This window comes from Dunckerocampus dactyliophorus, chromosome 6 (assembly GCF_027744805.1).
Source record: "Dunckerocampus dactyliophorus isolate RoL2022-P2 chromosome 6, RoL_Ddac_1.1, whole genome shotgun sequence".
Lineage (NCBI taxonomy): Eukaryota > Metazoa > Chordata > Actinopteri > Syngnathiformes > Syngnathidae > Dunckerocampus > Dunckerocampus dactyliophorus.
The window spans coordinates 18,581,660-18,593,481 of NC_072824.1; the positions used below are offsets into that span (position 1 = coordinate 18,581,660).

At 41.4% G+C, this 11,822-nt stretch overlaps 1 protein-coding gene and 1 long non-coding RNA gene across 2 annotated transcripts in view; both read left to right on the forward strand.

Moving 5' to 3' along the window:
- helz (helicase with zinc finger) overlaps positions 1 to 10,829 on the forward strand; it is a 59,437-nt gene extending 48,608 nt beyond the window's left edge. The window contains exons 24-33 of the mRNA XM_054780489.1: positions 943 to 1,219; positions 2,423 to 2,468; positions 3,584 to 3,771; positions 3,908 to 4,112; positions 4,226 to 4,304; positions 4,402 to 4,925; positions 5,820 to 6,075; positions 6,234 to 6,894; positions 7,274 to 7,550; positions 7,644 to 10,829. Of these exons, the coding sequence (XP_054636464.1) occupies positions 943 to 1,219; positions 2,423 to 2,468; positions 3,584 to 3,771; positions 3,908 to 4,112; positions 4,226 to 4,304; positions 4,402 to 4,925; positions 5,820 to 6,075; positions 6,234 to 6,894; positions 7,274 to 7,550; positions 7,644 to 7,996 (2,866 nt within the window). The 3' untranslated portion in view covers positions 7,997 to 10,829. The remainder of the gene's footprint in view (positions 1 to 942; positions 1,220 to 2,422; positions 2,469 to 3,583; positions 3,772 to 3,907; positions 4,113 to 4,225; positions 4,305 to 4,401; positions 4,926 to 5,819; positions 6,076 to 6,233; positions 6,895 to 7,273; positions 7,551 to 7,643) is intronic.
- Positions 10,830 to 10,981: 152 nt separating this feature from the next.
- The window catches only part of LOC129183362 (uncharacterized), a 38,355-nt gene continuing 37,514 nt past the window's right edge, over positions 10,982 to 11,822 (forward strand). Inside the window, exons 1-2 of the long non-coding RNA XR_008570795.1 lie at positions 10,982 to 11,097; positions 11,208 to 11,402. This is a non-coding gene — a long non-coding RNA (uncharacterized LOC129183362). The remainder of the gene's footprint in view (positions 11,098 to 11,207; positions 11,403 to 11,822) is intronic.

An 11,822-nucleotide genomic window follows, 5' to 3' on the forward strand; every position in this document is an offset into this window, starting at 1 on the left:
TTACTACACTGGCCACTAGGTGTCACTAGTAATGTTACTGTAATGTTGGGTGACATACACATCACCAGACTTGATCAGCGGAACAAAAGGCTTTTTTGCAGGTTCGAATGATTACACTACAGACACAATGATAATAACATCGTAATAATCGTAATGGTAACATGGCCTACCGCTGTAGCCGTAATCCAGCTAAAACTCAACTCTGAACCCCCAACGTCACTTCCGGTCAGAACACATTTATTGCACACAATTTATTGAACACTAAGGAGCACGAGTTTTATTTATGTCTTAAATGGCTTATTTTTTCTGATTATATTTACTATATTGGGGTAATACGAGTGTAAAGGTGACTATCAAGGGTTTTGTGCCTACAGGGGTTTGTCTATATATGCCCTGCGATTGGCTGGCGACCAGTCCAGGGTGTACCCCGCCTCTCGCCCGAAGTCAGCTTGGATAGGCTCCAGCATACCCCAGCGACCCTAATGAGTATAATCATATAGGAAATGGATGGATGGGTGCCTCGAGAGCTCTAATAATGTTAAGCGTATTTAGAAGGTCGCAAACAGGTTTTCTACGCTCTTAGAAAATATTCCATTTGTAAATTAGGATTCTACTTTGCAGAAATTCTGTTATTTTGGTCAGGTTTGGAACCAATTAACTGAAATAAACGAGATTACTTGTATAGCTACATTTCCAACAAGCAGTACAGTCCAGTTGGGAACAGGAACAGTAGATCAAGTGCCACATTTTAGGTATCATAGTACTGAGTTACTTAATTCAAACCCCTTCATAAGTCATGATAAATCATGGAAACACAAAAAAGGTGGACTGCAGCAGACACACATGTTGGAACGTTTTAGAGCAGAAGCAAAGGAGTCTACTACCATTTGACACTGTGAAAAGTACTCAAGATGACTGTTGTTTTCTTCTCTTCATTTTCAGAAAGTTCTGGGAGCATTTTATTTCCATCTGCCATGAAAACTCAAGTCTCCATGGCATCACCTTTGAGCAGATTAAGTCTCAGCTAGAAGCCCTGGAGCTAAAGAAGACCTATGTTCTCAACCCTCTGGCTCCAGAATTTATCCCTCGTGCCCTCAGGCCACTGCCAGGCCACCAGTCTTCTTCACAGGCACTGCATCCCCACCACCACCATCCTCATCCTCAGCATGTGCAGGCCACCCCCGCAAAGCAGGCACAACAGCAACAGTCACCTCCTAAGGTAAGGTTTACTGTTGCAGTGAGGCCATATTTCACTTAAACTACAACAAAAATCAAGAAAGGGTCACTTAAATATAGTTTTTCTGAACAAAGACATGGAAAAACTAACAAGACTGGAGGACTGTAGAAAAGTGTGAATTCAAGAGCTCATTTGCAGTATTTTAAATGATAAGCACTGCCGAGAGCTGTTTTAAAAGACAAGTCACAAAAGAAAACAAACTTTCACTCACAGGCACAAACCCTAACAGGAAATGACTGTCACGGTCATTCAAATTAGCTCGAGAAAAAGAAGTGTGTGTTTAATTGAGCCTGAAGCATGTGTCTTATCTGTCTTCCCTGTCTGCCTTGAGGTAAAGGTTAACAAAGCCACCACAGCTGCCAACCTGCTGCCATCACCCACTGGGCCTAATGAGCCGCAGCTCCGCAGCATCAGCTGGCTGTAGGGAAACAAACACGCACACACACAATTAAGCTCTGAAAATCACAGCAATCAAACATATGATGCCTTCAGCGGCTATGATCATGATTGCCTAAAAGGTCATTCCATCATTTTTGCTGTATTTACAAGTCAAATAATACAGAATGTTTAATTATACTAACTTAGTGTATGATGCTCTTGTAGACAAGCTTCCTAATCTCTGGCATAGACTTTATGAGGCTTTTTATGAGAGTAAAAATAATAGATATACCAAAAAACCTCTTGCATAAATAACTTTGCTTTATTTGGAAAGTAAGCATTGCAGACTTGCAAACATGTATGCATATTTTATACACCACACACATTTTGGCCCTCACAGCTTTGTCTCACATTGTATTGTGAAGCTGATCTGAAAATTATACATAAAGCAGCTGGAAAGTATGACGCTATGTCTAAGCTATCTATTTGTGTATCTGGATACTTACAGCATTAGATGTGTGGTCATGTCATGATTATTTGGCTGCACAGCTCAGCTCCAAATTAGATTAAAATAGTGAGAGCAGAGTACGTCTTTGTTTATTATATCGATTCATTTATCTTGCTCTGCCGCCTGCTTTGACTCCTGCCTCCCTATCACTGATGTTCCTATAACAATAGTGACATATGTAGGTCAAACAGGACCCCTCTGCAATTTTTCCAGCGCCTATATATATTTTTTTTACAGCTGCCACACACAGAACAACTCAACCAAGTCTTTAGCGAATTCTCTTTTTCAAAATCTTGCAGGGCAAACATGCAAACCACACAGAGCACCTTCCAGCTGAAGGATATGGTGAGTACTCATTTTGAAATATTTTTACAGTGAATTCCTTTTTTGAGCAGAAAAAAAATTATGTTTTTATGATGCAGTAAAGGTCCCCATAAAGATAACAAAACTCTTGTTTTTCACAGAAAGTTGTTTGTGAGGCAGCTTGATATGTAGTCTTGATACAGTGGCCCAGATGGAAGCATAAAGGCCTGAGGCCAACATAGCAATGCAGCCTATAGTACAGCACAGTTAGGAGTCATGGATAGGAAGTGAAAACAGTCAGCTGATCCTAAAAGCAGATTCATGCTACACTTAAGCCTACAATAAAGCAGCATTCATGAGTATACAGTTTTGTTGCTTTAAACTTAGGCTCCTTGTGTGATTACTGTGATAGTGTGGTCCAAGTACGAATGCTATTATCCAAACCTTGTCATGTATCAAACAAGCAGACCAAGACTGCTTGAAGGTGTGGTCTCAGTCCACTTGAAGTTGACCAGAAAAAAGTGTATTAACGTTCAGCAAAAAGCTGACACCTGTGTATCTACATAGTGAATTCACATTCACATTGTAAAAGATTAGGCTGTGCATGAACCATCAGATCACTGCACATATTTTACATCCTCCTTTTATACTGCATCAAAGGAACATAAATGTCCACAAAATAGCTGCAATACTTACATGCATATACACTCAACAAAAATATAAACACAACTTTTGTTTTTGCCATTGTGCTGTGTGATAAAACTGCACATTTCAGAGTGGCATTTTATTGTGGGCAGTCTAAGGCACACCTGTGCACTAATCATGGTGTCTAATCAGCATCTTGATATGGCACACCTGTGAGGTGGGATGGATTATCTCAGCAAAGGAGAAGTGCTCACGATCACTGATTTAGACAAATTTGTGAACAATATTTGGGAGAAATGGTGATATTGTGAGTTCATCTCATAAAAAATGGGAGCAAAAACTAAAGTGTTGCGTTTATATTTTTGTTGAGTGTATGTTCACCGTAAGTGTATGTCCCCCTAGAGTATAAAAATGTGATTAATAGCAGACATGCAGTTGAATTTGTTCTAAGTAAACCCCAAAGTAAAAAAAAAAAAAAAAAAAAAGTATTTTCTGCTTATTTCTCATTCCAGTCCAGCCCAGCCCAGCAGTTTTAATGGGAAACCCAATCCAGGCATTTACACCGCCTGTGGGTGCCACCCCAGCTGGCATGGGCAAATCACCCAGTCCTGTTCAAAGGATCGACCCTCACACAGGCGCCAGCATCCTTTACGTTCCAGCGGTATACGGTGGAAACATGGTCATGCCCATGCCACTACCTGTAAGTTTTCTGCCTCTGTGAATACACTGGAAACATAGTGACTAATTATGAAAGCATAGCTAAATGTACAAAATTGTAATCCAGTAGTTTGCTTTCATATTACAATGTATTGATCATTATTCACCTCTCTTTGCAGTTGCCTTGGCCTGGTTATCAGAACCGCTTTGCTGTTGACCCGCGTATCATGAGCCACCAGGCAGCCATGGCCTACAACTTCAACCTATTGCAGGCCCAGAATCGAGGCTCCCCAATTCCTTGCAGTGGAGTAGCACAACCATCTCCTCTCGGAGTGGGTCAACCAAGCCCTGACATAGACCTACAATCAGATGCAATCAGAAATGGCACGCTTTCATTTTAATTTCTACTGCAAATAACCAGCCATATTTACAGAATGGGTGCAAATATTTGGCATCAAACAGAAAAATAACTGTACATGTTGTTGACTTTTATATAGGCAAATTAGATGGATGTCCCAAGTCGGAGCCAAGCTGTCTTCAGACAACCGAGAGAAAAAACACAGAAATGAAGGATAAACAGGAATGTATTTGATACATGAATGCATACAAGAAAGCACAACACACAATTTTGGGATTGCTTTTTTTTTTACCTTGTGTTCTGTGTATTGTTTTTACAGGGGGATTTTGACACAGGTCAAAGTCGAAGCCTGGAATCACAGACTGATGGGATAGCTGGTTTTCCCAATGCACTGCTCCACAGAAAAGACCCCTCAGCTGCCCAGAGAGCCCTCAACTATCACCTGGCACCACCCAACCCAGCTTTCCCCTCGCATCCTGTTAGCGGAAGACCGCTCCCCCCACAGTCTCTTCCTCCACAGTGTCCGGTCTCAAGGCTACCTTACCGGGTTAGCCAGCCTCAACATCCAGGGATGGTCCCGCAGAATCAACAGCTCAGTCCTGCCTTCCCAGGTGGAGGCCACAATGCATCCTTCTTCAGTGGTCACATTGCCCCTCATAGGGCTATCCAGTCCCCCACTTTGGATGGGACAGAGTGTGGAGGAGTAGAAGAAATGAGTAACTCCATCAGGACTCCAATGGGCCACGTTGGTGGGCACCACCCAAGTCTATCACGGCACAACAACAGAGTCAACAGCTTTGGGGAGGATGGACACGATGGAATTCTGGGAGATGGTCTTGGTGAGTTGTGGGAAAGGGGAATTGCCTCATTGAAGCAGTTTCAACTTCCTCTTACACTTATGTACTTATTTATTTATATGGAATATTTGTTAATTTAAAAAAGTAATTTTTCCACACGTGCGTGCACAATGTTCAGGGCTATGTGTATTCATTTGAAGCTCTCACTTTTTTTTTTATTTTTTTACTCACTGTTACTAGACTCCTCATGGTCTTGTTCTGCAAGGGAGGTCCGCAAGAGCAGTTGATGAAGAGTTTTGATAGCAATGACTAGAAAATAAACCATGAAGTCAAAAACATGGCATGCTCGCTCATTCCACAATACATACATGTACGTAATAAACACAAGTAAAAAGAATAGTCGATGTTTGAGCTTCTCCTCTGAGCTGATGATAGCCAGAGATCCTCACTCGGGGTACTGCCCCTGTTGTTACCATGACAGCCAGTTCCATCCATGTCCTCACTAGGGTCACGGGTATGCTGGAGCCTAGCCCAACGGACTTCCAGCGACAGGCAGGGTACACTCGGGACTGATAGAGCTTAAAAGAAGTTTTAAGTAAAAAAAAAAAAAAAAAAGTGACATTTAGAAATGAGATCATATGTTAGTGTGACTCGAGAATTTAGCTTTTTGGGTTTTTTTTTTCTATATCCTTAGGACGCACTTACTAGCTTTACAGTTGCCACGTCTGCTGTGTAATTATGTCTACTGCTCATAAGGTGCATGGAATCTTTTAGAGCTGGAATTATTAATATGGAAATTAAGGAAGTTAAGGTTGTATTAGATAAACTACTACTATTTGTGATGTCACCTATTTACTTTTAATGTATTTGTTAATTTTTTATTGTAAAGTTGCAAAGACAGTTGTTTTACAACTAATGTCATGGTTTGGTTTTTAGACCTACGGGGCCCCTTGGCTCTAGAGGTCCTGAGCCAACAGCAGCAGGCCGCCAGGCTCGGTCAGTGGAGTGAAGCAGCAGGCCCTTTTCTACAGGGTGGGGTCGCCTTCCCTATGCCCCAGCAAATTCCTCACCTTGCTCAGCCGGGCATGACTCGCTTTTCCCATCAGCTGCTACGTGCAACTAGTTGGGGTCTCAGTGCCAATGTGGAGGATGAAACTGGTTCTGCTGCTTCCACTGGTCCACCTTTCAACAGGTTAGACGAAAGACACTTAAAATAATGTTGTTTATTGTTAGATTTCAAAAGAACTGCTTGATTGATGGTTTGATCACTTTACTTTCAGCATTTTCATGTCTGTTTTTCCTGCTGTTAATCATATGAAGGTCAAATGTAAACACACATTCACTTGCCAGGTACACGGGCCTCCTGAGAGAGATCCCCTTACAGGAGCAGCCTGAAGCAAGTGAAATTCAACCACCTCCTCAATCTCGCCTCCTTCAGTATCGACAGACCCGTGCCTCGGGTGACCCTTCATCTCCTTTAGCTGCCACTTCAAATCATGCCGGTCCGTTTCCATCTGGGCCGTACACCCACGAAAGCAGTCGAGATCATCTTAACAACAACCTTCTCAACAATGCAGCTTTGCCACAGCATCCTGTTGGAAATCCCCTTTACAGTAGCAGTTGCTACCCACAGCAGACACAAGCCCACCCTGCCAGCCCACCTCCATCCCAGGTCAAATACCTTCTGCAGGAGGCCCAGTGGCCTCAGGGTGGAGGTGCATCTGTGAGCCCGCCTCAGCAGAACCACCTGTTAAACAACCAGGGGCATGGCCTTCCATACGGACTGCCCATCATGGCTCAACCCAGCAGGCAGGAGCAGGTCCATTTAATGCAGCTTCACCAGCAGCAGCAGCAGCAGCAGCAGCAGCACCACCACCACCACCACCATCAGCAGCAGCAGCAGCAGCAGCAGCAGCAACAACCTCAGCAAAATCAAGGTCAAGACCAGGGGTCCTACCACTCATTGTCACCTAGAACATCTGCAACCACTGCCCTGCACAGTGTAGATGAGGTAGGTTTTACTGAATTCCTGGTTTATTCCAGGCATGTGTCAATATGATAAAGGGCTGTTCTGCACAACTGCAGCCTACAACCACAATAATAAACATATTGTTAAATTCATACCTTCTGACAATGTCAATTAAAACTTAACATTATTCAAGATTCAAGAGAGTTTTATTGTCATGTGCATGGTATTATCTTTGGAAAGGCAATTTATTTTATAAAGCTCGTGCATTGATGTTGTACCTAGTGTCATGGTCAGTGCTTAATCGGTAGGAGTTGTGTGCTTTATTTTGTTAAGTCAAGGTTTATGCACATTATATTAGATCTCCTCTTTGTCTGGCTTTACATCTGGTTCTTCTTTTTCCATCTTCTGATCATGTGTACAGTATGAACCCAGAGGTCCAGGTCGGCCCCTCTATCAACGTCGCATTTCTTCCAGCTACCCAGATGAAGCCTCCCCTGCCAATGCCCACAATGCCACTTCCCAGCTGTCCCAGGAGCACCCCCAACCTCACATGCAGCAGCAGCAGCAGCACCACCCACATGCTCGCTATGGTTACCCCTCACATGAGCTCTGGCCCAGTAACGGTGGTGGTCCCAGTCACTTCCAGAACATTCCGTGTAATGGAGGGGGGACCCTCATTCACCATCGTGACCTTTTAGGTAGGCTAAGCCAAAGATGTATTGTTGTCTTGAGTAATTGTGTTCTCAAAGTGTTTTCTGCATCTATTTCTGTTCTCTCTCTGTGATTGGCAGCTTCCAAGGCCCTGCGTCAGATAGAGGAGCAGGTGAAGTCGGAATCTACAGCAGCGCAGCAGCCACACCCACATACACTCAACTCCCTTCAGCACGCCGGACAGTTCCCTCCCCTCATGCCCAATAATAACAAGCAGCAGCCACAGCAGGCTGCCACAGAGCCCATTCAGGCAGCTTCAAATTTAAACAAAGCACCCACCATGTCCTATGCCAGTGCTCTACGCGCTCCGCCCAAATCCCGAGCCATTCGCCCAGAGCAGGCCAAAAAGAACAGCGACCCACTCTCACTCCTGCAGGAGCTCAGTATAGGAAGTTCAGATGGTAGCAATGGTTACTATTCCTACTTCAAATGAGTGTCATCCCTACCACATAATATATAACATCCTAAAATATAAAATAAATAAAAAAAAAAAGAAAAGTCCTTCTAAAAATACAAAAAAAATAGTGCAAAGTTTCTATCAATAGGTTTTTCTGCATTTTTTTCCATTTTAAACCTTTTATTTGTAACAGTTATCTCCTGTTCACATATCTGTGAAGAAAATAAATATATATAATGAATGCATTACTGGTATATATACATAGTCATTATGTATATATGAACATATATACTTATATTATCTACACTTGTATATGTACGTAATGCTTAAAAAAAAGGTTATAAAAAAAAATTAAGATGTTTGGTTGGCCACTTAGCTTCCTTGCATTTTTACTTCCAGATTGAAGTTGGTTTTGCTGGTTACTAAACACACATGTTGACATTTCTGTCAAGATCATTTTCAATGTCTGGATTTTCATATGACTATAGTTGTGGTAATGGCCAAAAGCTAAGTGGTCAGCTGATACAATCTACTTGGAGAAGTGTATAGAAGTAGTTTCCTCTAATCTGTACATATAAAGAAAATAAAGACTGAATTGTATGCCACAGACAATTCCTTAAATTATTGTAAACCCTTATGTTTTTAAACATGTTGGACACGCTGGACAGCCCATTAACCCTAATTGGGTTGCTTGAAGTACATATATGAATAGTTTCTCCCTTTGTTATAAGCTCCTTTTGGATCTCTTAGGTAATCTAAAATAGAGTGGAAAAGGTTTGTTTTTTTTTTATCAACCACTTTGAATTGTTTTCTGTAATAATACCCACAAACTTCTCCTTTTGTGGTCACTTTTTAATCTGTATTTGAACTTAAAAAAAATTGTGGCAGTTCTATCCGGACTCAACACAACCTTCAGGGAGGTGGTAATGACCACTTCTAAAAGGGGATATGGTATGTTCAGTCAGCAGAAGGACAAGATGTGTGGTGCTTTTTGGAAGGTTACAGCATGGTGATGGTTTGTGAAAGTGAACAGAGAGATGGTGTGGCATTGTGCGTCATCGTGGGAAACACTGCCAGACAAACATATTGTTTCTATTCAGAGGACACAGACAAACACTGAGAATTTGCAAAGAAAGAGTGAAACGTTAAGGGGCTTTAATGAAGATCTGACTGTAGCGCACACTGTTGGTGATCGGCTGCTCTTGATTGCTTTCCCTATAAGACAATCTGTTGACAATGTGAAAATCCTTGAGGTGATAGAGCAATTCCATTCTTACAAAAAATAATAGTGATGCATTAATCAGATTTTCTTTTTATAAATGCAGTCAATCTTTTCTGTCAAGTTATTTTTTTTTATTTCATTTGCATTTATATTGTCCCCCCCCCCGCATCCCTTTTGGTTTCCTTTGGAGCACCACGCAGCTTCATGAAATTCACTGCTGCTTGTAAACGGTCTACATATGAAGGAAAAAAAATGAAGATACCACCAGTTTAAGGAGCACTCCCGTGGTAGTTAGTACCGCTTTTATGTCCACTTCCCTGCTTGGCCCAAACTAGTCACGACATCCCACGGTGCCATGATTTTCATACAGCAGTGAAAACTTCTTAGAATGTGAAAAGTGACCTGCTTATCTCCACCTTAACTTGTGGTTCCATTTACATTGTGATTCAGAGGTCCAGATTTTTTTGTCACTTAACAGTATCGCGCTGATTAACGTACTTGTAAATATGCATTTTTTAGGTATTTACAAACCATAAATTTGGGAAGCGCCTCAAGTTTTGTAGATGCTGTTCAAACAAAGAGGTTTGTCCTTTTTAATTATGCAAATTCACAAAAAAATTGAGTCTTGAAATAGACGCAAACCCAGTTGGTAGTTGCAAACTTTTTAGATGTTTTTGTTCATGATGGCTGATATGACAAGAAATTGTTTTGTTGCTCAACTTTTTTTTTCACTGTATAATACTTAACGTTGCTGTTCAACTTTTGTGCCACATCACAACAATACTACTATGATCAACATGAATATTCTTTTTATTGCATGTTCATCTTTTTCATCCCTGTTTTTATTTTGTATCAATTTTGGGTGGGAAAAAACATGCTTTTATTCAACTCTTAGCAGTCAAAAACTTTGGTGTATTCGTTGTGTATGATGTGACACTATAAACCAGCTATTCTATTTTACTAACATGTCATTCAACAGTGTAACAGTCATGTATGTTTGTGTGTTTATCCAAGCAGGGCTAAAGCTGAGGTTGCTCCCTTTAGTGTGTCTGATGAAGCCTCGTAAACGCTCGTTGGCTAAACTTGTGCAATACTAACATTTCACTGCTTCTCCAGCTTCAGTTTATTTCAACTGTTCAGGCAGAAGACATTGAGCCAAAGACTATTAAAGGGATATTTTTTAATTTAGTTTTTATTTCCCCAATTCCCTTTCTCTAAGTTTGTCATCTGAATTTTGCTTGACCGCCTGTTTTGTCGGGCCCCATTGATGTGACATTTGGTTGCCTGTTGAAGAATGCAAAACTCGAGCGATTTGAGACACACGGGGAGCAACATTTGGCCCAGCCAGTAGAAATCAGTGTGTCCATCTGTTTTTGTCATCCTTTCACTCTCCTGTGTTCTTCCCTGCGGTAAGTCTGTACTGGCACACCTGTTAGCCCCGCCCCACCCCTGACAGCCCACTGGCTCCGCCCATGTGGGTACAAAGTACTGAATAGATCTGTTTTACTCTTCATTTCAATTGATGGTGGTAATAATAAAGGATTTAGACTGTGTTTTAAAGGTTATTTTCTTTGCTATTTGTTTATCTATTAAAGTGTTTTTATTGAAACTTGTTTGATTTAATCTATTAAAGTGTTTTTATTGAAATTTGTTTGTATTCTCGTCAGCTTAATTATCCACCACAAATGACTTTAAATGTATTTTTCTATTAGTTTCAAACGGTGTTTTTATATGCCTCAGAATCATACAAAATTCAGTGCACTTATTTTAAGCATTTACCTGCTTAGACTAGCTTAGTAGCACCCGGCAGACCCTACAATTTCCAGAATGCAATTCCATTGATAACTATTAGCTCTCTTCTGTTGATACTTTCAGTCCATATCGCTCATGTAGTTAATCTGAATGAATTTAAGAGGTACTTGTTTTTTTTTTTTGGGTGGTGGGGTTACACAGTGGTGCTTAATGTATATTTGAAACACACGCTGCCATGTTTATTTGTCCTCTAAATCTGCAATTCTCAACTAGTGGGTCGCGAGGGCTCGATGTCACAACGCAACCTCGCCTCTGCTATTTGCTTGCCACGCCATTTGGTCCAGCTTGACCCGGAGTGGATGGACATCGAGTGTGGACTTGGCGCCGTCCCACCGACACACAGCTAGCTAGGCTATCTACTGGAGAAGAGCGCGGCATAAAGCGAAAGCCGCCCACAAAGACTGCCAGGTACAGTATGATTACCGTTTAATGCCCAATTCAATCTATTGGTCCAAGCAGGGGTTGTCAATAGAAGAAAGGGTCCGATCAAACTTAGCGACTGAGTGTTGAATCAGCAATTGGACTCGCTTAATTTTTAACTTTTCACTTCTCAAACAGATCAGTATGCATATGCTCTGATTGAGCTCCACAGATATCACATGAACTGAAAACGTATGTGTAGGCTCTCAGTCGTAAAAATAATGAACTGAAAACCTTTACCCTTTTTTTCCAATAAATTTTGACTTTGTGTATATAAAAAATATTAGGTGATCATAAAACTTTTTTACGCTGGCACACGTATTAGTATGTGCAAAGGCTCCTGCGCATGTGTGTGTTACCTGGGGCGCATCTTACTTGCTGGAAACAGGAAGAATGCTTGCATCCATC